General features: G+C 40.4%; 1 protein-coding gene across 4 annotated transcripts; it reads left to right on the top strand.

Moving 5' to 3' along the window:
* The first annotated feature begins 1670 nt into the window (after positions 1-1670).
* On the top strand, positions 1671-22990 carry POU1F1 (POU class 1 homeobox 1). 4 transcript variants are annotated; one of them, XM_090031626.1, is made up of 7 exons: positions 1671-1812; positions 5142-5144; positions 5560-5628; positions 11208-11453; positions 15660-15824; positions 17793-17853; positions 22777-22990. In XM_090031626.1, the coding sequence occupies exons 1-7, from the start codon at positions 1671-1673 to the stop codon at positions 22988-22990; spliced, it is 900 nt and encodes a 299-aa protein (XP_089887752.1). The 4 variants fall into 4 exon arrangements, with proteins under 4 accessions (XP_089887752.1, XP_089887748.1, XP_089887749.1 ...); XM_090031622.1 differs by lacking the exon at positions 5142-5144 and adding an exon at positions 9449-9566 and having other exon boundaries at positions 5479-5628; positions 11212-11453; XM_090031623.1 differs by lacking the exon at positions 5142-5144 and adding an exon at positions 9449-9566 and having other exon boundaries at positions 5563-5628; positions 11212-11453.
* Positions 22991-23765: the final 775 nt, after the last annotated feature.

Raw genomic sequence — 23765 nt, forward strand, 5'->3', positions numbered from 1 at the left:
ATTTTGACCTCTGAGTTAACTGTGAATATTAAATAATATGCAATCATCCACATTTCACAAAGATCTCAGATATGATTCTTGCAGAAAGCTGCATAGAAAATATATTGAATTTGATGAAAAACAAGATGAAGAATCTTAGACAACCATATCTACTTATTAAACTGCTGTAAATAAATATAAATTATATGTGTGATTTTAAGAAAATTTAAGAAAATGTTAAGAATTTTTTTCTTAAAATTTTTAACAAAATTTACTTTAAGAAAGAATCAGTTATTGGGAATACAGAACTGAAAACAGAATTTTTATGATGTCAAGCAAAAGAGCTTACTAGCTTCTTAATGGAGCCCAATACTTGCTTAGTCCTGCCTTGGAGGATGTTTCAAGAACACATTTTAAGATAGATATATCTTAAATAAATAAATAAATAAATATATTTCCTGAGGAGTTTTGATACCTCTTGGAACCTTGTATAGTTGGATATGAGACCAGATACTCAGCTATTTTAAATTGGCATGGCTGCGTTATTTAAATACTTTGCCTTCAAATATGTGGCATATACAGAATGCATAATTGTATGGTGTGTTACAAGGATTTTTTCCACCCTTTTTGGGAACACCTCCATACCTGTCTGGGTGTTTTCTTATTCCTAAGTAATGCAGCCAATAAAACACCTATATTTTAAACTCTCTGGAGCAGGGACTTGCATTTTGCTCTGCCTTGTAACAGACATTTAGCACTGTCAAGTTCTGGTGTTTGGCTAGGGCTCCTAGACGCTATGGTAATAATTTACATACACGCATGTGCGCACTATTTTTATATACAATATTTTTATAATTGAAATACCCTCAAATTTTTGTAAAGACCCAGTACTCTTCAGTAACAAATTTGAACTGAAATAAACCAAATTATATTTTGCTTACATATATAGTGTGTGTATGTTGTTTTCTTTCAGGACTTTAAAATATATATGATATATGTAGGGGGGGTTAATGAGTATAATGTATATTACACAAACATTTAGCAGTTAATGCTTATATAAAGCTCTCTGCTCCAGAAATGCTTACTTTGTGATGTGTGATTCTGATTTATTCAATCACAAGTCAAAAGACAAGAGGTTTTGCAACTGACATTAGATAAGTGTCAATTACTTCCTTATAAATTCTGGACTTTCATAGACTCCTATTTGAGTTCTCAGCCAAATTGCCTTCAAAACAATAGCCAGTATGAGATTTTTTGGGGCAGGTGTTAGCTCTGGAAAGCTCCTCAGCATTAACTGTACCTGTCTCACTCCTACAAACTTGGGAGACACTATTTTTTTCTGATTTATTGTTCTTTCACAAAAGCCTTCATTTAAAGTATCTGTCAAATCACATCTCCGGTTTCCCTTTTCTCCCACCATTAATTGGGCATCTATTGTATTTGGGTGGGAAGGAAGGAGGCTCTATGCTGATATAGCAATACTGCTGGGGAAAGAATATTAAAATGGATAAAGGGATTTCCTAGTGGTATAAATACCTGCACACGACCTCCCTGTGCTCTGGAGCCCTTGTTTATGTATATATGCAAGTAAAAAGAACTGAAATAGAGTTTGAGCAGCTCTTAATCACTCACGATATATTGTGTTAGAAAATAGGAGAAGGGGTTTCTTTGTGTTTCCTCCTTCTGTGGGAATGAGTTGTCAAGCATTTTCTTCATCTGACACCTTTGTACCCTTGAATTCGGACTCTTCTGCTGCTCTGCCACTGATGATGCATCATAGTGCTGCAGAGTGCTTGCCAGTTTCCAGCCATGCCACTAATGTCGTGTCTACAGGTACTTATTTATTTATTTATTTATTCATTTACTATAATCAGAACAATACTCTCTTTAATGTTCCTTTTTAAACTCTTTTTGGTCTGATCTAAATCTAAATATTGAAAGGATTTTCGGAAATGCCTAAGTAACTTAGAGCACAAGTTCCGTTCCTTATCTTAGGATGTTGTACATCTATTTGACTACAAATTTGACTGTGAGTAATAAAAGTTTATAAATGAAAACTACTCAAGAATCTAATCTTACTTAATAGACAGGAAAATTACTTGTAATCTCAAGATGTACAGAACCTGAATTTTTATCACTGGAATATTAATGTTCTCCAGAAATAAAGAATTGAATATTAATCTTAATTATATTATTGATTCAATTAATGTTGTACTGAGGTAAGAGTTCTACTTTGAGCATTCAATAAAATGATTTCTCATTAAACATGCTTCAAACAAAAACCCTTCAATAAGAATAAAAATGAACCACCACATTAAGCACTGTAGACTAAAAATTGCAAGTCTTAATAAGAGAATAATATAGCAAAGTGTTAGGGGAAAAATTATTTTTAAAATATGAACAAGAAGCTAAAGTTTGGTAATAATTCCAAGGCAGCGTTTTCTAAATTGATTTTTTTTCATATGCTTCATGGTAAGAAATTAAACACATGTTGGCAGAAAATGTTACTAATAGTTTTGTGTATATTTACGTGTATTTACATGATTTAGGTTTGTGTTTGTGCTTTTAATAGTCATAGGCCGAATCTCAGTCATTATACAAACCCAAATAGCCAATGGGAATTTTGTCTGAACTGCAGGATCAGGAGTTGCTGCATTTTTTTTGCTATGAAGACTAATTCAATAAAAAAGCCAGAATATAGCCTTATAACAAACTGAGCAGTAATAGAAAACATTTACCTGTGACGGTGAAAATGTTCTCAATTTTAAATATAGGTTGCAAGACTTATAATAGACAATGCCAACAGTGCTACTATAGTGAGAACATGTAAAGAACTTGTACAAATAATGAAATGTATGAATATATTTACACATAATTTTGTGTTATTTTTTAACTGTCAAAGCTTTCACAATGTTTATAGCCTCCATATATCTATTGCATAGTATTGAATTTTGAAAATGTGTTAATATTCTATAATTGTCTCATTTAATGCACAAAAAGAATCCTAAAATGTAGGTAAGTATACTTCAGTTACAGTAATATTCATAGCACACAGATAAGTGTTCTATACTGTATTTAATTTAAATATAAAGTTCTAATGATGGAATACTTTTCCAGCACCAATTCTTATATGTTCTTTACGAAGCTAGAAAGGCCAGTTTTTTATGGCAGAAAATGATGAAGTGTGTGAATTAGCAAACTGATAACTGGAATGGTTTCATAACATACAAATAATTTTAAAACCTGTGCTAACTACCACTTTAACGCTACAGCTCTAACTCTCTCTCCCTGTATTGTTTGAGAAGTATATATACTATAACGTGATATATAGTAGTAGTATATACAAGAAGTATAGTGTAACTACATCTATAGTGCTATAACTTTATACTCCTTTTATTGGTATATTTTTATTAATCAGATTTCATTAATACTGATGGGTGTAACATTATAAGTACATTGGTTGAAATAATTAAATCCCTAACACATAATTATGTCAGTATGCAATGTAGATATACATCACTAATATGTAGTTCTAAGAACCAGAATTTTGATAATTATTAGTCTTTATTTCTATTAGTAGGGCCCATGGCCAGAAATGTATGCATCAAATTGTGGTTCTTTCTTTAAATAAGAACAAATTTACATGATCTAAAATTTTACGGACCAGATCATTAGCTGAAGATCTGGCCCTCTGAACATTTCTTCAGAGAGCAATGTACTTCTTCCCCCTAATGCGTTCTGATTCCCTGATAGAGTAGACAAGGGTCTTCGTTACACAGAGAAACCTTCAGGCACAGAAAAGACAGCTCCATTTAATTTATAACTTCTGTTTATTCTCTAGGGTAACTAAAAAGTAGACAATATTTTCATATTCCTTGGTGCAGTTTTCCATCTATGTGTATAACTTTAATACACAAAAGAAGCAATAACAACCAGCTTTTTCAAGCAGAATAGGAGATTTTGGGGATGGATGGCACTGAAAGCAGAGATTAGAGCCAGCCCAGGCTATTGATATTTTCCTTTCAGAAGTTGGCCAAAACCCCACAATAGCTAGGAATACCGAAATGTTTGAAGAATATCTTATCAGTGAAAATATTGCCCCAAGAGACCAATATGGTTGTTACTGGAGAGGCACGGTCCTTCCTAGTAATAGCAAAATGTAGCTCCTGCTTCTTTTTCCTTTTCAGCTCTCAAAGGGTATAGACAGAGGTAACAATTCCCTGGCTATCAATGGATACTGTTAAAAGCTATTATGATATACCTATTACACTTGCTTAATTCTGTAGCCGTATAAGCATAGAAAAACCTGTTCAACTTTAGCCTTGTTCAGCATCACATAGATGCTCCCATCAAGTCATATCAGGTGCTGCAGGGTGCCTGTAGAGCAAGGCTGTCCACCCTTTTTGAATGTGCAGCCAGATCATGAACTTTTAATCACCCAGGGGGCCGGTGAACCATATTCAAAGATCTCACAGGAAGCGGTATCACATCACCCCCCTGAAACAAAAGTACAGGGTTTACTTTTATTTCCCATCACAGCACCTTAGGCCTCAGAAAACAGCTTGGAGGGCCGCATGTTGGACAAGCTTGCTGTAGAGTACCTAAAATACATTTCTGCCCCTTGTGGGGACTCTGATTATTCAGTGCATTGTATGTAGAGGTGCTGCTGCAATTGCAAATGTTTCTTTAGGCCTAATGTTCATAGTTGGTAATGATTTGGAGTATCTTGCTTTCTCTTTCCTGTCTATCATGAAATGCATTTGTGGGGCTGGTTTTAGAGTATCCCTGCAAAGTGCCCCAGGCTTCTGAAAACAGGGCCTTTTAAGGTGTCTCAGGTTGAGCATCTCAAATTGCTCCTCTTGCAAATATAGGTATTGGGGACCTGATCTCTTTAAACATACAGTAGCGTTCATTTTTGTCCTTCAATTGGTGTGGGTCTTCATCTGTCAGTATGTTAACAATTTGGCATGATAAATCATTGTTCTTGGGCAAAAAAGTGGCCATTCCAGTTTTCTATCTGGCTGTCTAATCTGCTGAGACATTTCATGAGTTACCTTAGGTTTCCAACAGAATTACAGTATAACCTTATGAATCCATCATGCTCAGGACCGAGCACCTGCCGGAAATTTGAAAAGTCTTAATTTTTTAAAGCAGAGCGACAGCCAGTTCCAGAGCAGTGGTCAGTCTTGGACCAGTGACCATACGCAGAGTGGCAGCACAGGGTGGTGGATGGCAACAGCAGCCGTCAAGTGTAAGTTCCCCAATCCACTGCTCCCGGACTGGCCACTGCTACTCCCCAATCTAGTGTAGTTTTAAAAAGTGCCAGTTTTTTGATAATTCTGGATATTTGATATTCAGATTTATGAAGTTATACTGTATCTTGATAGTTAAGAATCACTATAAATTGTTATTATGCAGAGGGAAATAAAATATAATGCATATACTTAAATCTCTGGACTGAACAGATGTGTTTCGAATCCTTATATATTTTCTTACCAGTCCCATCTATTTTGTCTTTGATCCAAACTCCTAAATCTTCCCATTTATGCTTCTCCATGACGACTTTGGGAAACACACCAGCAGGTCTTCATTATTCAGTCCCTTCTTGTCATTATGGAAACCAACAGACTACCTATGGAGTGATGGCAGGTAAGAGATAATAACTCTTAACACATGAATTATTGGCTTGATAGATTGACCGATTTTCCTGCAGAGGGACTGAAGAGTTAGAGGACACTGAGAGGAAGCACCAGTTTGTGGTTAAAGCATCAAAGTAAGGCCCTTTCTGTTTTGAGTGATGCCATGGACTTCCTGTGTGACCGTGGGGTACATCTACATAACTCATTTCTCTGTCTATGAAGCAGGGATAACACTTCCTTTCTGTTATCCTCTGGTTGGTAATCTCTGTGGGACAAGGACCGTTTCTCATGATACAACTGTACAGTACCTAGCACAATAGGCCCCTAACTTCAGCTGGGGCATCCAAGTACTATGAAATAAAAAAATAATTACTTACATTTGGTGAATTTAGCTCACCCTGTTTCATATATGACAGTATTGGTTCATGACCATAACTCTATGGTGCAGTACGTTAGAAAAAAACAAGTTCCTTATAAATAGCATAATTTGAGGACTCATGAAACTTAAGACAAAATAGGGACTGTTCAGTTCCTTGTTTTTGGGCTTTGTTTTCTGAATGTTCTATTGGCCAGCAAGGAGTCCTCACCTGTTTTCCTTATCTTGGAGAAGGGAGGGATAATGCATTAAAAATATGTATTTTTGCTGCTCTTTCTTTCTGGCCTTTCCTGATGCAAAACAGAGTAGTTTGAGGTTAGAGATGAACATCTAATAGATGTCGCCTATTAGAATTGCCCTGCCATCCACTGTGTTGTGATAAAGGGGGCTTACAACTATACAGTAGTTATAAAACATCAAAGGAAATGCCATACTTGGCATGATTTAGTGATTTAGTTTCTTAATGAATAAGAAGCATTATTCTTACAGAGACATAGCAATTGTTGCAGGCTTTATGATTAAAAATATTTTAAAATTTTAAATACATTTTTTATTTATAATAGTCCTTTACTTTCTACTAGATTACATTCAACAGGCCTAGTTGAAGAGGTCCTGTTGCTGAAAGGAGATAAAGCCAGTCCTTCAGAGGGAAAGAAACTGTATGCAGGGCAAAGAGTTTAATAAAATTGATATTTTTTTCAAATTTCATGCAGCAATGCGAACCTACTTCCATACAGATCGTTATAGACTTCAATATTACTTCTGAGCATGTGTTAGCAGTTTGTGGCCCATTAAGCCATAGATAAATTGTTATTCAAAATGGGTGTGTCTATACATGCATTTGATTCAGAAGCAGTTAACTCATGAGTAAATTACTTGCAAGTAAATGCTCCTGGGCAGACATCTACATGTGCAGAGAAGTGGGAGCAGATTTGCTGCTAATGGCAGAAAACTACTCCCACTTCCTGGGGTCCTGCAAGCCCAGGGGTGCTAGTCTGGGGCTGGCTCAGGGGCTGGAGTGCTAGCCGAAGAGCTGGCAGAGAGCACTAGGACCAGCTGTCTCCTGGCCAGGGCTGGGACATTGCATCCTGCCCCTAGAGGTCTGCCTGCTGCCCAGGGCAGGGCCAATGTCCCCCTGCCCCAGCAGCAGGAAACTCCTAGCCCCGGATCCCCAGTCAGGGGCATGGGACTTAGACAGAACTGCAAGGGAGGGGCAGGTCCCAGCCTTCTGACCCAATATGCTAGTGGAGCAGCTAGTTCACTGCTAGCTGCCCCACTGGCAGATAGAGGCAGGTGGCTGGGACCAACCCTACCCTTGCAGCTCTTTCCAAGCCCCAGGTCTCAATCACCTGATTGGGGCACAGGGTTGGGACCTGCTCCTGACCCCGACAGTTACCAGCTCCCGCTCCACTCCACAATCAAGGAGTTGCGTGGGGGCTCCCCAGCCCCTGCCAGCAGAGAGCTCCCAGTGCCAGCCCCATGGTCATAGGGCCAGTGCTGAGAGATTCTTGTCAGCTCACTGTGTGTGTTGTTTCCTGTCTCACTGGCTCATGTAGTGAGTTGCCACATGGACTGCTCTGATCTGGAGAATTAAGGCATAAGGATCCTTATCTTCCAGTGCAGGCCTTGTGACAATGGACCTTGGGCTGGGAGATAAGGATCTCCTGTGACAGCCCTGCTGTCATGCAGCTGGAGCTGGGAGATAAGGATTTCCCAGGACCCTGCTCCAAAATTGCGATCTTGGAAAGGGGGGCTTGGAGTTCCCTGGGGGACACACCAGGGCAAAGTCTGGCCTGGTAACAGGCAGCTCCCAAGGGCAGGGAGCAATCTCCTGTCCCCTGGCAGCCAGCTGACAAGCAGCAGATTTGCTTCCAGTCTGGCATCTACATGAGTGCTACCTTGCAGTAAGCAATCACAAGTAAATTTGCTACTTGCTTTTCCAGCTAGCAAATTTACTTGTGATTAGCAAGGTTTCCTGCACAGTTAGCGTGTGCACATATAGATGCACATGCTTACTGTGTAGTAAACTACACTACTACACAATAAAGCATCTCATGTAGACACACCCAATGAAGTTAAGTAGAAACTAGCAGAATAGAGCAGGATAAGAGAACCATCTCTCAAAGCTAATCCAGATTCAAACAAAGCATTTCATTTTAGCATATTGCTCAGGTTATAAATTGATCTTATCCCTACCTCAAGAAGAACCATAAATATAGCAGACATCCATGGGGTCCAACTATAATCAGAATGATATGGTTCTATTTTATGCAGTCAATAACCCTAAATAATACCTTTCAGAGCCAGGTATTTTGACCCATGCAAGATCATCTGCTTCGCTGCCATGATAACAGAGCAGAAGATATTGCACAACACTCTTAAGGGCCTGCCACTGTGGTTGTTCAGGGTGTAACATAGGGTGCCAACATAGTGGTGAAAGGATGTTACAAAAAATGGGTGACCAAGGTCACCACCACTCTGCAATTTCTGGAGATTTCCTTGGTCTGCTCCACCACTTGTCCCATTAAGCTAGGAGTTCTGACATACTAAGCACCTGGTACCTATTACATCTGAGGCTTGAGGCTTTCAGACTACTGGCTTCACTGTAGGAAGCAGGGAGCTGGGATGCCTTAATTCTCCAGATCAGGGCAGTCCATGTGGCAAGTTACTACTTGAGCCACTGAGACGGGAAACACCATACACAGTGAGCTGGCAGGAAACATACAGCAGTGCCTCAGAAGTACATATTTTAGCAGAGTGGATATTCAATATTTAAAACCTATTCTAGTTTTTGAAGTGGCCATTTATTATTTGGGACATACTTGGGATCCTGAAAATGTAAACCCTAATGTCTGAGGTGGAATTTAAACTATTTAAAAGATACTAATAAGTTTAATTGTTCTAAAACACAGATTAGCTAGATGTACTCTTTTCACACTTTTAGAGACAGTCAGATCTGAGCTGACCACTGCGCTTAACACTAGTGTGTTGTTTGATTTGCCTATGGGATTTTGAAAAGATAATAGAGGTTCAAGGACTTTATCTGCACTTATCAGTATGTATCTGGGTATCTGCACTTATCAGTATGTATCTGGGTGGGAACAAGCTATTTTTCTTAAAATTGAATCTTAAAAAGGGGGAAAGGGGTCAACTTTTACAGGGTCAACTGTAGGTAGAACAATATATTACATAAGAATGGAGGAAATGGGAAAGGTAAGTGTTTTTTTGGGACAGAAAAGACGACTTTTACTCTGCTCACAGTCAAATACTTCTATTTCATACTTTTCTCTTGTGTCTCTTGCAAACCTTCTTGGTGTCCCTTAGAGTTCTTTGGGAAGTCCTTTGAAAAATTATGTGGCAAAAAGGGGTTCCAGTTTGAAATATGAATGTATTTATTTTGCAAAAGAAGTCAACGTTTTGGAATTCTCTGCTTTATTTTCCCACTTCCTTTTAGGCATCAAGCCTGCAACTCCAGAGATGTTATCAGCAAGTCTCTCCCAGAGTCGAATTTTACAGACATGCAGCATGCCCCATCCCAATGTGGTAAATGGAGTTGGCACTCTACAAAGCAAGTCCTTTTACTTCAGTCTTTTTTTTTGCCCTTTCACTTCTGGCAAATCTTTTTGCAGCCATACTATAAGGGACCTAACAAATGTATTAATGTTAGAACCTCTATTAAACTTCTGACTCTCTGGAAGATTTACTTTTAAACAATGAACAGCACAAGAAAAGCACCAGAAAAAGAATGAAAAACGTTGGGGGAGGGAACCTGATATTGTTTGGATATTGGGATGGGATTCAGGAATTCTGAGTTCAAATCCTCAGTCTGTCACAAGCTGTCTATGTGATTTCTGGGCAATCACCTAGGCCTAAATCCAAAAGTTACTTATGCACCTCTGAGGATCCCTTTGTTTTCAGTACAGAGAGATGGTTAGCCATCTTAGTCAGGCAAAAGGTATGGCAGGGTGGCACCTTAAAGACTAATTTGTTCAGAAAGGCTTTTGTAAGCAATAGTGTACTGCACCAGATGCTATGGATGAACTTGCAGAGAGGAAGAGTACTAAATAAAAAGGAATTAAGTAATTTAAATGCAAAGGACAGGACAAAAGGAGGAAAGGATAGGGGGATGGGTCAGTGCTAAGAGGAGGAGGTGTGTTGAAGCGATCAAAAGGGATTAAAAAGCATAGAGGAACACATAGAGGGTTATAAAGGTTAGTCCAGGTAATGAAATAAGAATCCAGAGTCTTTGTTGACACCATACTTCACTGGTTTGTGTGCCCCTTTTGATCTCATCAACCTACCTTCTCTCTCTGTAGTGCTTCCTCCCCCTAGACTTTCCTCCTTTTCCTATCCTTTGTAATGAAATTACTTTATTCCTTTAATACCCCTGCTCTCTGCAAGTCCATTCATAGCATCTGACAACGTGGGCTATAGCCAATGAAAGCTTATGCCTCTGTGATTTCAGTGGGGGGTGAAGTACCTAGTATTTTAAGAAGTATCTTACTCTCCTTGTTTCCTATCTGTAAAAAGCATTGCATATCTCTTGGTGGTTTTTTCCCCTGTGCTTTATCTGCCTTGTCTGTGACCTAAACAGTGTGTGTGTGTGCGCGCTTGTTCATGCACATGGTGCCTAGTAAGAAAGAACATTAATCCTGATTAAATGACACATTTTGTTCTAATAGGAGTGAACAAAAATCAGTACATTTTTTTTGTCCTAAAGTTGAAATAATTGTGAATATTTTATAACATTCTAGGCAACATCCTGACTTTCCTCAAATAAATCTCCCATTGACTCAAACCCATATAAAATCCAATCTGAACATTAAATATAGTAATCTGTTAGAGTATTCCAAACCAAAAAGACTTTGGGCCAAATCCTAAATAGGTGTGGGTTGATAAATCCTTTCACTTCAATGAAGTTATGATTTTTTGCAGCAGTTAAGGACCAAGTCAAATATCCATGTGCCTAAGGTGTTTAAAATGCCCTACTTATGCATCTGAGTGCAGCCTCCATGCCTGTGGAAAAGATTAGTGCTATAATTTCTTTTCTACACCTGGAAAACTGATGTAAAGAGTGACAGCAGGTTCCAGGCTGATGTCCTAAATTCTAGGCCACCCTTCTTCTCTGTTCTGTAAGATTACAAAGCTGAACACATTTTCAGTGCGCTGTTGGAGTATAATTGTATTTGGGTTTTCTTTTCGGCTTCATGCAGGTAGCCTGACTCCATGCCTTTATAAATTCCCTGAACATGCCCTGAGTGCCAGTTCCTGTGCTCTGAGCCATGGCTTCACACCCATGCACCAGACTATTCTTGGAGACGATCCAACCGCTACTGACTTCAAGCAGGAATTCCGTAGAAAACCCAAGTCTGTTGAAGAGCCAATAGATATGGATTCCCCTGAAATCAGGGAACTGGAGAAATTTGCTAATGAGTTCAAGCTCAGGAGAATTAAACTGGGTATGTATTTTCTGACAGATGATGACAGCTAGAAAAAAAAAATGAAAGCCCAAGTTTTGCATGTTTTGTCTTCTAATCTAATATACCTTATAATATGTTAGGCCACCTTTGTCAAGGTTTTCCCAAGTCTGGAAGATTTTTATAGAATTAATAAGCTCTTTTTTTTTTTTTTTTTTGCAGATTACTGCAGTCAAGATTTTAAGAGCTTTTGCTGTACCTAGTACTCCCAGTTTTCCTACCCAGAGAGAGCTAATTGTTAGATTAGCTTTATTCTGGTGGGGAGATGTATGGCACATCATAAGCTAAAGCTTTTTTGCAGCTTCCTACAGTAAATGATGTATTCCCTTGTTCCAGTTCTCTTTCCCATGACATGCTCTATTATACAAGGTGATGCCATATCACCTCACTGTGGGATAACAGTACTGCCAACTCACATGCACCAGACTTCATAGACATGATATACCTAACCATTGGTGTGCATGGTGGTGACCTTACTTTGTTACCATCTGGTGGGTACTGGGAAATATGTAAAATGAATGAATAATATCATGTTGGTTCCCGGTTAATAGATACCCACATCATGTCTGCTGGTAGCCTCAGGAAAGTACAAACGCTGATTGCTGGATTATCCCTTGTCCTCTAGAGATTTCTTCCCCCGGAACAAGGTTGAAGGACACCAGAAGGCAGTGTGAGGAAGCTTATCCTGTACTTTCTGTGCCATATTGAAAAACGACATTTGTGTGTTGAGCACTACAAATACAGAATCTTAAAAAATACAAAATCTTTATGGATTAAGAGTCATATTCTTGGCTTTATCTTCTATAACAATATATCATTACAGAGAATTCCATTTTACTGTAAATTCAAACGTTATAAAATCAAGTAATTTATGAGACTTAGAAGCATCTGTGTATTACTTCAATGCCTAGAGAGATATTATCTTCCAGTTACAGTAGAGAAATGAGGACAAGAGTGGGAATCTGTTTGGAAAATTATTTGCAGTTGGTGTATATTATGACTATTTAGTTGTGTCAGTCAGAGAATGGGCAAGATTTTCAGAACCCAAGACTGTTTCAGTGGTAATTATTCACAGTCGTCTACTTCTAAATACACATAAGAACAAAATTCCTACTAAATGAAATAGGACCCCAGCACTGGGTTTAGTGCCATTTCTGATAGACATGTGATGTACACAAGAAACCTAATAAGTGGATAACAACCTGCTAGGCAGAATTTGACATCATGCAATGCTTAGTACTGACAATATTTGCTGAAATCAGTAAGCATGCTCTTGGCACCTCTCAGGAGATGATGTAAGACTGGCCCAGGTGGAGGAGGAGGGAAACAAATGCAGGGTCATGTCTGGAGTATGGCCAAGTATACTCAATGGAGTTTGGAGAGCCTACCCTGACCCTGAATTTGTTGTGTACCTGTATATCCAGGGGCTTCACTAGCCTCCCCAAAATCCCACACAGGGCCAAAATTGCAGCCATACATTGCCTCAGTACATGAGCATTCGGACTATTCCTGCTTTTTCCTGATATCCTAGTAGCTGGTCAAGGTGGTAGAGTCACCTTTCCTCATCATAATAGGAGCCCTATGTGTATTGATGTGTTTTTCCAGTGTCTGGTTAAATCAACTCTCAGGTACTATGCAAGTAGGCATGAATCTGCACCCATGAATCAGTCTGAAATCCATTCCAGAAGTAAGATCATGTTAAGAAGAGGTTAAGAAAACAAATGTTAGATAATCAACAAGATGAGTAATATCAAGACAAAAGTGATGGGTTTTCTTTAAGCAGACAAGGTTCTTTGGGTAAAATCTGAGGTTTTTCTTTAAGAATTTTTTTGTGTCTTCTGAAAATCTTTGTGTAAGTCAGTCATTCTCAGTCTTTATAGACACAAAACACCCTCATTAGATTTAAAGGTACACCTCAGAAAATGCCAGTTCTCAGCCTTAACTGCTTTTTTGACTACAGGAAAATTAAAGAGGAATTATTTAGTTGCAAAGAATTCAGGGTCACAACAAGTCAGAATGTTTTTGACAGTAGAAATTCCTATTTGAAACCTTTGGGTTTATCTTGTGAATGATATGCAGATGATTGCAAAGCTAATTGTGCTACTGTAGTCCAGTGCCCCACAAGGGTCTCGCAGCACTCGGGTTGAATCACAGCTGTAACTTTTAAGCTTGACCAAAATCTATGAAGTCCGAGAAATCTGAATTACACAGTAAAACTCTCAACTGATGATTAAGTTCATTCCTGGAAACAGCAATGGAAATGATAAGTTTTACATTCTTTTGTGCATAATGGTACTGTCTAGAGGCTCACTCAGGGATCAGGGTGCCATTGAGCCAGGCACTGTGCAAATATATCCAGTAATAGAAAGCTCCTTCCCGAAAGAATTAACAGCCCAGGTATGTAATAAGAAACTGCAGCTGGACACAACAATCAAACTTGGTTTGAAAATGATTCCTGTAATAAGTTATTACAGTAATTAATTTTGAGAATGAATGTGAATATTGAGAATTAAGCATAAAGCACAAGGTTGGGTTTTTGTTATTTCTTTTTGTTTGCTCATTTGTTCTTTTATGGGCTTAAACAGACCCCTGACATTAAAAGTAAAATCATAATTCTCTGTGAGGAATTCTACAGAGCCTCACTTGATGAAATTTGCAGTAACTATGCAGCTGGCGGTGACCCTGTAGTGGTCAAATACCACTATTTAATAACAAGCAGAGGGAAAGTTTGTAACTGAAAGCTTACCCAGGATTCTGTCCCAACTATACAGTTGGTCCAAGAAAAGATATCACAACCCCTTGCTTTTGCTTTTAATAACTAAGGCACTGGGGTTTGATTCTTATCCCCGCTCAGATCTGTAACTTGTATAACTCAACTGAAACCAAGGGAGTTTCACAAGCATGAAAGTGATATGAGATCAAAAATGGGCTGGTGAGCATCATCAAACACCTCAGATTGAAGGGCACCACCTACAAAGATATTTTGTCCGTAACTGATAATCATCACCCTCCCAGTAGAAACCACTAGTATACAAGCATTTATGCTGTTTCTCCTGGACTAAAAATAACAGTTCCAAGAGAAAAAAAGCCCAGTTCCAAGCAGGTAGAAGTGGATCCCAGGAGAGTTTTTCCCAGGAGAATGAACACTTGTACACTTCCCCAAGGCTTAAGTCCTCCCAGGGACCAGGTGGAGCAGATTTGCAGGGAAAGGTTCCTATGCTTTGCAGGGTCACCCCGGGCTTGAGAAGGCATAAGGGCAGCAGCTGTCACTTCTCCCAGGCAGTGGGAGACAAACATTGGGAGTGGAGGGGAGCAGCAGCTACTGGTCCCTGCCTCTTCCCCCCACGTCTGCTGTTTGGGAAAGAGGCTGTGGGGCTTTGCTGTCTCCCTCTTGCTTCCCATTGCTGCCTCTTGATCCTGGGCAGTATTACAAAGCTCAGGGATTGGGAATTGGGCTCAGGAAGGCTGTTTCCAAGCTGAGTTTTCAGCCCCCAGGCTTTAAATGCTGTCCCTGTCACACAGCTGGGGAGTGGGGGCATGGATTGCAAAGCCCAGGAATCAGGAATTGTGCTCAGGGTAAGACTTGCAAAGTCCCTCAAGCCAGGAACTGGCCCCACAGACATTAAATGTTATGTGTGCTGCTCGGCTGGTGGCGCACACAGTGATTTAAAAGCTAGACAGCCAGGACTAAGGTTCATGGAAGGTATCCCTGGCCCTGCTTTCCTGTTTTTAATTGGCCCATGTGCAACCATTCTGGGGTGCATTAAAATGGAGGGGGTGTCTATTGACAGCCTATGTCGTTCCCAGGCAGGGGAGAGGACAGGCTGTCAAATAATGGGCTCCCCTAAGGGTGGGGGTGGCCTACGGAGTACAGTTCTCAGTGGCTGGTGAGCTTGCCTCTGTAGTTCTCCCGCCAGAGAGCTTGCATTTCAGAAAAATTCTTATTGCTAGAAATAAACACCTGTATATGGCTTGAGTTTGCATTTTGTATTCCTGAAACCAGCACACCAGTAAAAATTGCAGTCTCCCTGGAAAATAAGTTGAGCAGAGAGAAGAGCATAGATATGTCATCCCCCTCCCCCCCCCCAAAAAAAAAAAGGGTTTTCAGGGTATTACCAAATGGCCATATGACTTAATACAAATTGGTCATAGTAGAAAACTTATTTTTTCTTTATTACTTTATGATAGGCTATACACAGACAAATGTTGGAGAAGCCCTGGCTGCTGTGCATGGCTCTGAATTCAGTCAAACTACTATCTGCCGATTTGAAAATTTGCAGCTGAGCTTCAAGAATGCCTGCAAACTGAAATCAATATTGTCCAAGTGGCTGGAGGAAGCAGAACAAGTAGGAGGTAGGTATTTGTAACACCTATTTTCGTACCCAAACAAGAATCCCTTTAATGTGTAGAATACCTACTAGATGACTTCCCTTGGTCAAGCTTTTTGTTTACCTGTTTAGTGTTTGAACATGTAGTATTTATATTAAATTCAGTAAGGTCAAATGACTTTTTTTGGTAATGGAAAAGAAACCTGTTAGACCCACATGAAGGTACAGAATAGCACAGTTGAATCAAATGGAATTTGAAGATGGTACAAAGTTGGGAAGCAATTATAGGACTAACTAGGTCACCATATACAGGGGAATAATAAAAATAGCAAGAATCTAATAGTACAAATACCTGTGTTGTACAGTACTATTCATAAGGTACAAATAACTATGTTGTACTATTCATCAGATATCTGACTAGACCTCTTATGTGTACACCATGATCCAGAAGACTGATGATTGCCTATCAATAGTACAAAGTGCTAAGTCATGTGCATGGTACCCAGAACTACTGCTGTAAAATAGGAGTCAACAGCTTTCTGGTAATGAGGGAAGAGAGGGACCTGGTTGTATTGATTACAAGATGGCTACATGCTGTTGATGCATACCATGAATTGAAGTACACCATGATGCATTAGCCTTTTTTTTTAAATGCAGCCAGGAAAAAAAGACTAATGTAATTCAAGGCATATTAAGTTGGTTATTTGTAGCAGGCACAAGGAAGGATTAGTGGTACAGTAAAAATCATGTGTAAGACTCTGTTTAGAATACTGTGTACATTTCTAGTCATACAGTTCTTGTCTATATTAAAAAATGAATATTAAGCTGGAACAGGTGCAGAGGAGGACTACTAGAGTGATTAGGGGAATGGAGAACCTATTTCATAAGAGGAGATTAAAAGAGCTTGATCTATTGAGCTAGGTAACAGTGAGGGAAGAGACCATGAATATATATATGTATAAGTACATGAATATTAGGAAAGCAGAAAAGCAATAATTACACAAATGACCACAGTCTAGTTATGAACAAATTTACTCTGGAAATTGGAACAAGGTTTCTAACCATTAGAGGAGTGAAATTTGGGAATGATATTCCAAATAAAAGGATATGGGAATAATTTTATGCTTTGGGGCTCTGCTGGTCTCCTGCTGGAGCCAGAAAGAAACTTTTCCCCTTGAATGCATTATTTTGCTGGTTTTCCTTTTCCCTTCTGTTTGAAGTATTTGCTGCAGGTAGGTTTTGCTTGGGTGGGCTGTGATTTTAAATTGTACTGGCTCACTCTCCTGGGTGGTGACTCTTGTTCACACACTCAGAGGGAAAGAAAGCATCAGATTTGGGGTCAGGAAAGAAGAGTCCTTTAACATTAGATCAGAAAGGACTGTTGCTTTCCTATGTGTTGTGAGCATAGTCTTTTTCCTAGGATCACGTGAGCTCATTCAACGTAATAAATTCTGCATTGATGCCACCCCCTTGCTTCTCCTGTGGCACACAGTAGGTTATTTTTTATTGGGTGACCTGTGGTTGTATGTGTACACAGCAGGAGCTGGGACGGATGCTCTTATAAATGCCTTTTGACAGTTGGCTTCCTGAAAATGCCAAAGACTAGTTCCAGTGGCCTGCCAGGCCCAGGTTGCGCTAAGAGTCCACTGAGAGGAACATTATCCAGAGTTGAGTGTCAAACGTATTTTAAGCACGAACTCTTAAAAAGGTAGGGGGTGGAAATCATGAATCTGCTTTAAACCAAACATGAAAAGATCCCCTCAGCTTTTTTACATTATAAACCATCACTTGTTTCTGAAGCCTGAAGTTATGCCACTCAGCCACCAGATGGCCCAGAGAGAGAGGATTTCAAAGTGTCAACTGTATTCTGCATGCATCTCCAGTGTCTGGCATTCCCTACTATTAAAATATCAGTAACAATTATTTCTGTCAAAGATTGTGCTTGGCTTTCATTTTTTATTGAAGATCTTTTTTGTTTTGTTATTTGCTATAGCTTTGTACAATGAAAAGGTTGGAGTGAATGAGCGAAAAAGGAAGCGCAGAACTACCATAAGGTAATAAATACTTTAGGAAACTTTGTACTGGAAGTCCTTTTTACTTAGAGATGCCTCCATTGGATTAAAAACGTAAGTTATATTTTCCTGTAAATGCCTTATCTAGGATTAGTAGAAGAAAAAACAACTGAAAGTTGTCAATGAAAAGTACAATTTTTAATTAAATGAAAAAAGATCCCATTTAGGAACCACCTAAAGAAATGATGCATTTTTTTTCTCCTAATTTTCCATCCTCCTCTAGACCAGCAGAGCTTCTGCAGTAGGGTTTTTGGGCAAAGAGAAAGAAGGGAGCATGCTTGGAGCTGGCTTTTTGGGGGTGTTTTTCATCTTTCTCTTAACTTAAGTTCAGCCCCCTTTGCATATGGAAGCAGACCAGGCTGGAATCCCATTGTTGTTTAAATGTCACATCACTAAAGTGATTGCACATAAATATACATAAATAAACAAAGCAATATGAAATGGGGATAGGTTGAATCCTGTTAACTAAACATGTTGAGAATTGCAGTGGGGACTTCCCTCTCCACTAAGATGTTCTGCTCTCTTCCATTAGGAAAGCAAATTCACCCAGGAATCATTCAAAAACACAAATGCCTCTAACTGCATAAATGGGGGGGGGGTGTCCACTGTCTTTGTTGTGTGTAGTCAGTCATTAGGAGGTGAGAAATCCAAGATACTAAAAGGAAGCCAATGTTGGCTAGAGTCTCTTCCGCCTCAGGCCTTCAGGCCGACCGACACTAAGATGCCTTTGGGTAGTAGCTGATGCTGACAGGCAGTACAGGTTCACAGAAAACCTGAACTAGTGCTGAGCTCAGACTCTCAATACATGGAGGGCCTGCAGTGGCGGTACGTGTCCTTCCCAGCAGCTCTTCCAAATAGGGCTGATAGTAAGAGTGGGATTGCTTTCTAGTTCTGGCCGCTTGTACACAAGACTGGGGTTTAGTTCTCCCTAAATTGAAACAGTGAATTTTTAACTGGTGGACTTTTAAGTAAAAGCTGCCAGCAAGCCCAGAGCTGCGTAGAGCCAGCACCTGGCCCCTAGCACCCAGCCGCGGTGGCCCTAGGGGATGCTGCCACAGAGGGAAGGAACGGAGCTCCCAACAGCTCAGATGCCACCAGTTGCAGGCATGCTCCATCAGAAAAAAAAAGGATCAGGGGATCAGACCCCTTTCCACTCAATTTTCTTTTTGTTCCCAGGCAGAGCTTTCCCCTGGCCCACTAGCATCCTGCCCAGCTGGCCCGTGTGGGGGGAGGTGGGCACCGCCACAACAGAGGGAAGGACAGGGCCCCCTACAGCTCAGACACTGCTGGCAACTCACCCCCTGGCTGCAGGAGAGGTGGGCAGGCTCCATCAGAAAAAATAAAGTGGGGGCCCCTTGCTGCTTTTTTTTTTTTTTTTTTCTTGGCGGAGCCTGCCTACGTGAGTTGCCACCAGGTCACACAGCCCCTGAGCTGCAGGGGGGCCTGGTGCTTCCCTTCACAGTGGCAGTGCTAGCTGCTCGGATGCTACCCCAGCTTGAAGGCAGCACCCAGCCCAATCCAATGGTGCATAGGACTTAGGAAGCATGGGCATGTTTGGGTACGCTAAGGCTTGGTAGGCTTTCAGCAACCCCCCGTGCACTGTCCCTGCCACCTTCCTGTCTCCTGAGACCACCTGGGAATGGGCTGGCTTGCCCTTGGGACAGCGTGGGAAGGCAGCAGAAGAGCAGCTGGATGTGCCAGCAGCTGGAGAAAGGTGCCAAGGATGGTGCACAGAGTGCTGGAATCCCAATCCCAAGCTATCTTGAGCTTTCCTGGGATTCTGGCATCCCATGCACCATCCCTGCCGCCACTTCCAGCCATCAGCACACCCAGCTGCATTCCTGCTGCCTTCCTGCACTGCCCCAGGGGCAAGCCAGCTTGGTCCCAGGTGGTGGGAAGGTGGCGGGGACAGTGCACTGGGTGCTGGAAGCCCGCCAGGCATCTTACCATTTTTTTCCCCCCCCCGACAGAGCCTGCCTGTGGCTGGGGAGAGTGCTGCTGGTGGGCCAAGTGGCTTCTGATCTGTAGGAGGTCCTGGGGATGGATGTATTGCTGCAATTTGTTACATGGCAAACTAAAATACATCAGGAAGTGTTTTAGTTTGCTACATAACAAAGTAATTTAATTCACAGTATGTGTATAGTGTGACACCACCACGTGTAAAGTGTGACACGATTAAATTGCTAAAAAAGGGTAATTAAACTGCTAAAAAGGGCAACTTTGTTACATGTATAAGCACCCTCTATGACCAACTAGTGTTGGGAGGCTAAGGAGGGCTGATTTCCATGCCAGCCCATTCCCTAGCAAGTCATGGTCCTAAGGTGTAAAGACAGCCTTCACAGCTCTGCTTGCTATTCTTGGGAGTGTAGGATGCATAGAAATTATGTTTTAAGAGTAACTTTTCTCCAGGTTGGTTTCTGTTGATAAGAATGCCTGTTCATGTGATTTTCAATCGGCAGGGTTCTCAAAGGTGTTTTTTTACCCAAGACCCTTTCTATAATTGCTGAAGTGGCTTGCTAGTAGCTGCCCCACCAGCAGATCTGGGCAGGGGGCTGGGATCTACTGTACTCCTGGAGCGCTTTCCAAACCCCAGTTGTGGACCCAGTGCTAGGAGATAAGGGTCTCCCAACCTGAGCCTTGCATCATGGAGCTCAGGCTGGGAGATAAGGGTCTTTCAGCACTGACCCTGGGACCACAGAGCGGGGGCTGGGAGATGAGCATTTCCCAGTGCCTGCTCCCTGATCATGAGCTTGGAGCAGGAGGCATGGAGCTGGCTGCTGCTAGGATGGGGGGACATATTCGCTGCTCAAGCTTCTGTGGCAGAGCCTGCCCTAGCAGCAGGCAGCTCCTGGGGGCAGGGAGCAATCTCCCACTGCTGGTGGCCAGCTGACCAGGAGCAGATTTTGCTCCCAGTCAGGTGTCTACGCAAGTACTACGACACTATTATTAATCTCAAGTAAATTTGCTACTTGCATTTGCAGGTAGTGAATTTATTTGGGATTAGGGAGGTTTACTGTGAAGTAAGCATGAACACATGTAGATGCACATGCTTATTTTGCAGTAAACTATGCTAATGCGAAGTTAAGTGTCTCGTGTAGCTGCACTGCTCTATGGCAGGCTACCACTCATCTGACACCTGTATCTCTGTTCCTGTATTACTTGTTTGGAGCACCATGCTGGCAATCATCAAACACTTGATCTGTACACCAGGCAAATTAAGTGCTTCTCCTTATACTATAAATAAACACAGCTTTGTACAATTACACACACAGTGCAGGAAAATCCAGGCACTTAATAGGAATCTGTGCAGATAACTCTGGGAATGTTGGACCCTTGTTTGGGAACCATATCAAACACAATCAGAAAATTAATCTTTATCTACAGTCCATCCAAGTTAGTGGGAATTGTCCATAAATATGTTTCTGAAGACATAATAGAAACTGGAAAAGAAAAGGACCACATTAGTGTAGTTCTCATGCTGGATCTTTGGACACCCAGATCAAATTATCTGTAATTCATAGATTGTCAGGGGCTGGAAGGCACCTTGCAGATCATCGGGTCCAGCCCTGCCACTCCAGGCAGGAAGAAACCTGGGGTCAGGTGACCCTAGCAAGGCGACTGTCCAGTCTGCTCTTGAAAACCTCCAGAGTAGGTGCTGCACCACCTCTGGAGGGAGTTTATTCCACAGTCTGGACAGTGACTGGTAAGGAGTTTTTCCTGGTACTAAGCCTGAAGCAGCCTTCCAGGAGTTGGTACCATTGGTCCTGGTTTTCTCTAGGGGTTTCCTAGTGAACAGTTGTCCAGGACCAATATAATGTGGGTCTGGGAAATCTTCTATGTTGTTCTATCCTTTAAAAGCTGTTTAAATATTGATGATTTCACAGCCATGCATTCATAGAACATTATGATTTTTGATTAGTTCATTTCAAGAAGTGAGGATAATTAAAACAGAACTTCAATGTTCATTTTAAAGGTACAACTGAAAAAGTTTTCAGGAACTAGAATTTTGGCTGAAGTTTCTTCCGCCTTTTTAGGAGAACTAGTCCCACTTCATATTAAGAGTAAATCACAGAGTACCCCCTTGTGGCCAAAATAATATAAGGTACTGGTAAAACTGGTTCTAAAAAGGAAACACAAAACAGTAACGTGTTCATTTTTTTATACGAGTGAATCCAAGATTATTTTTAGAGCAACAAGAACAAAAGAAGTACCAAGAAAGGTGACATTCTTTCAATATCCATCTTAGTTTTCCAGAAATATGGGAAAAATGCTGTCATTAACTTAGCATATTTATTGACCTGCTCAGCCAAAACATACCTTTGGTGACTACTAATCAAACAAAAGGGTTAAACTAGACTTTTTGAGACACGTGTTGGTTGGAACAAATTATACTGATCCATATAATTTACAATTCTTAAAATGTTAAGGGTCTACCTATGTAAGGGGATACAGAACTTGATAAGAAAATGACATTCACTGTTGCAACTCTTTCCTTGAGTGAGACTAATTGTATCATGTACACGTATCTCCATATATGTTTGTGTCTTCTGGATAGCCAAGATGCTGCCTATTACTAGACGGAATGGCTAGTCACACTTCTAAATGTACACATAATTATATTTCTTTCTAGTAGCCAGGTACAGCCTGCACAGGATGTAAAGGATGGATGTTTAGTGGTTTTCCTGTACAGTTAGAGAAACCACCTTAGTATCTCTTCCTTTAAAATAATCCACACTGAAAAGTCTATTTGATTTTTGAAGCCCATATCAACAAATACCTCAAATGCATTTGGTGCATTTTCTCATTCTTATTTTTGTGCTGTATTTTCAATGTTCAACTTTATCCTAAAATAGCTGCCTTGATAAATGAGAGTTTATTGACAATAAACGTGATTCTTTCATCCAGCATTGCTGCAAAAGAAGCTCTAGAGAGACACTTTGGAGAACAAAGTAAACCTTCTTCTCAAGAGATCATGAGGATGGCTGAACGGCTCAATCTTGAGAAGGAAGTTGTCAGAGTTTGGTTTTGCAATCGACGACAGAGGGAAAAAAGAGTAAAGACAAGCTTACACCAGAACACCTTTAACGCTATTATCAAGGAACATCATGAGTGCCGGTAAAGCTTCCTTGTGCATAGTTACTGATTGTGGGGGGGAAGGGTCTCTAGGATTTTTAAATTATTATTTTTTAAAGAAATACTTTGTTAGCTGAAAAATGGAGTGGCAAACCATTTGATCCCTTTAAAAATTAGTAAATTTCAGCTATAAAATAGAGTTGTTGCTTTTAGTGGGTTAAAAAGGATGAAAATATTTTTAAGGCACTGTATGTATTTGTGGATGGGAAGCCATTGGTTAGTCAAAAGTAATTTAATAGGTAATAACTTGGTTATAAATGCCTGACAAACTGCACCATAGTACTTTTCATGTACTGTGTCTTTCTGTATTACTACTGACTGGTTAATATTTATTTTAAATTTGAAGGTCTGGAACCAAAACCTTTGTATTAAATACAAGAAAAGGTTACTTACTGTAGCTTTTGACAAAATGTTGACTCTGACTATTCACATCTGTGTAATTTGCCACCTCTGATGGTAGTCATCTTCGAGGACCTTCCAGGAAAGCCAAAACTATTGGGACCACAAAAAGAGCTGCTTTGCAGAACAAGACATTGAGAGCCAAGTTGTTTCCTCCCCACTAAAAAACTGCAACATTGCCCTGGGGTTAGAACTCTGAAGAACATAATGAGTGAACAGGTAGTTTAGATTAGATAATAGAGGCAACATTACTGCAGAACTAGTTACACTAGTCTGTTGTCTTCAAAGTGGCCCCTGCATATTCCATTTTTGGGAATCTAGCTGGCAATATTGAATGTTGAGGGATTGTACTTAAAGAGATC

This window comes from Crocodylus siamensis, chromosome 1, assembly GCF_052110815.1.
Source record: "Crocodylus siamensis isolate JL-2025a chromosome 1, ASM5211081v1, whole genome shotgun sequence".
Lineage (NCBI taxonomy): Eukaryota > Metazoa > Chordata > Crocodylia > Crocodylidae > Crocodylus > Crocodylus siamensis.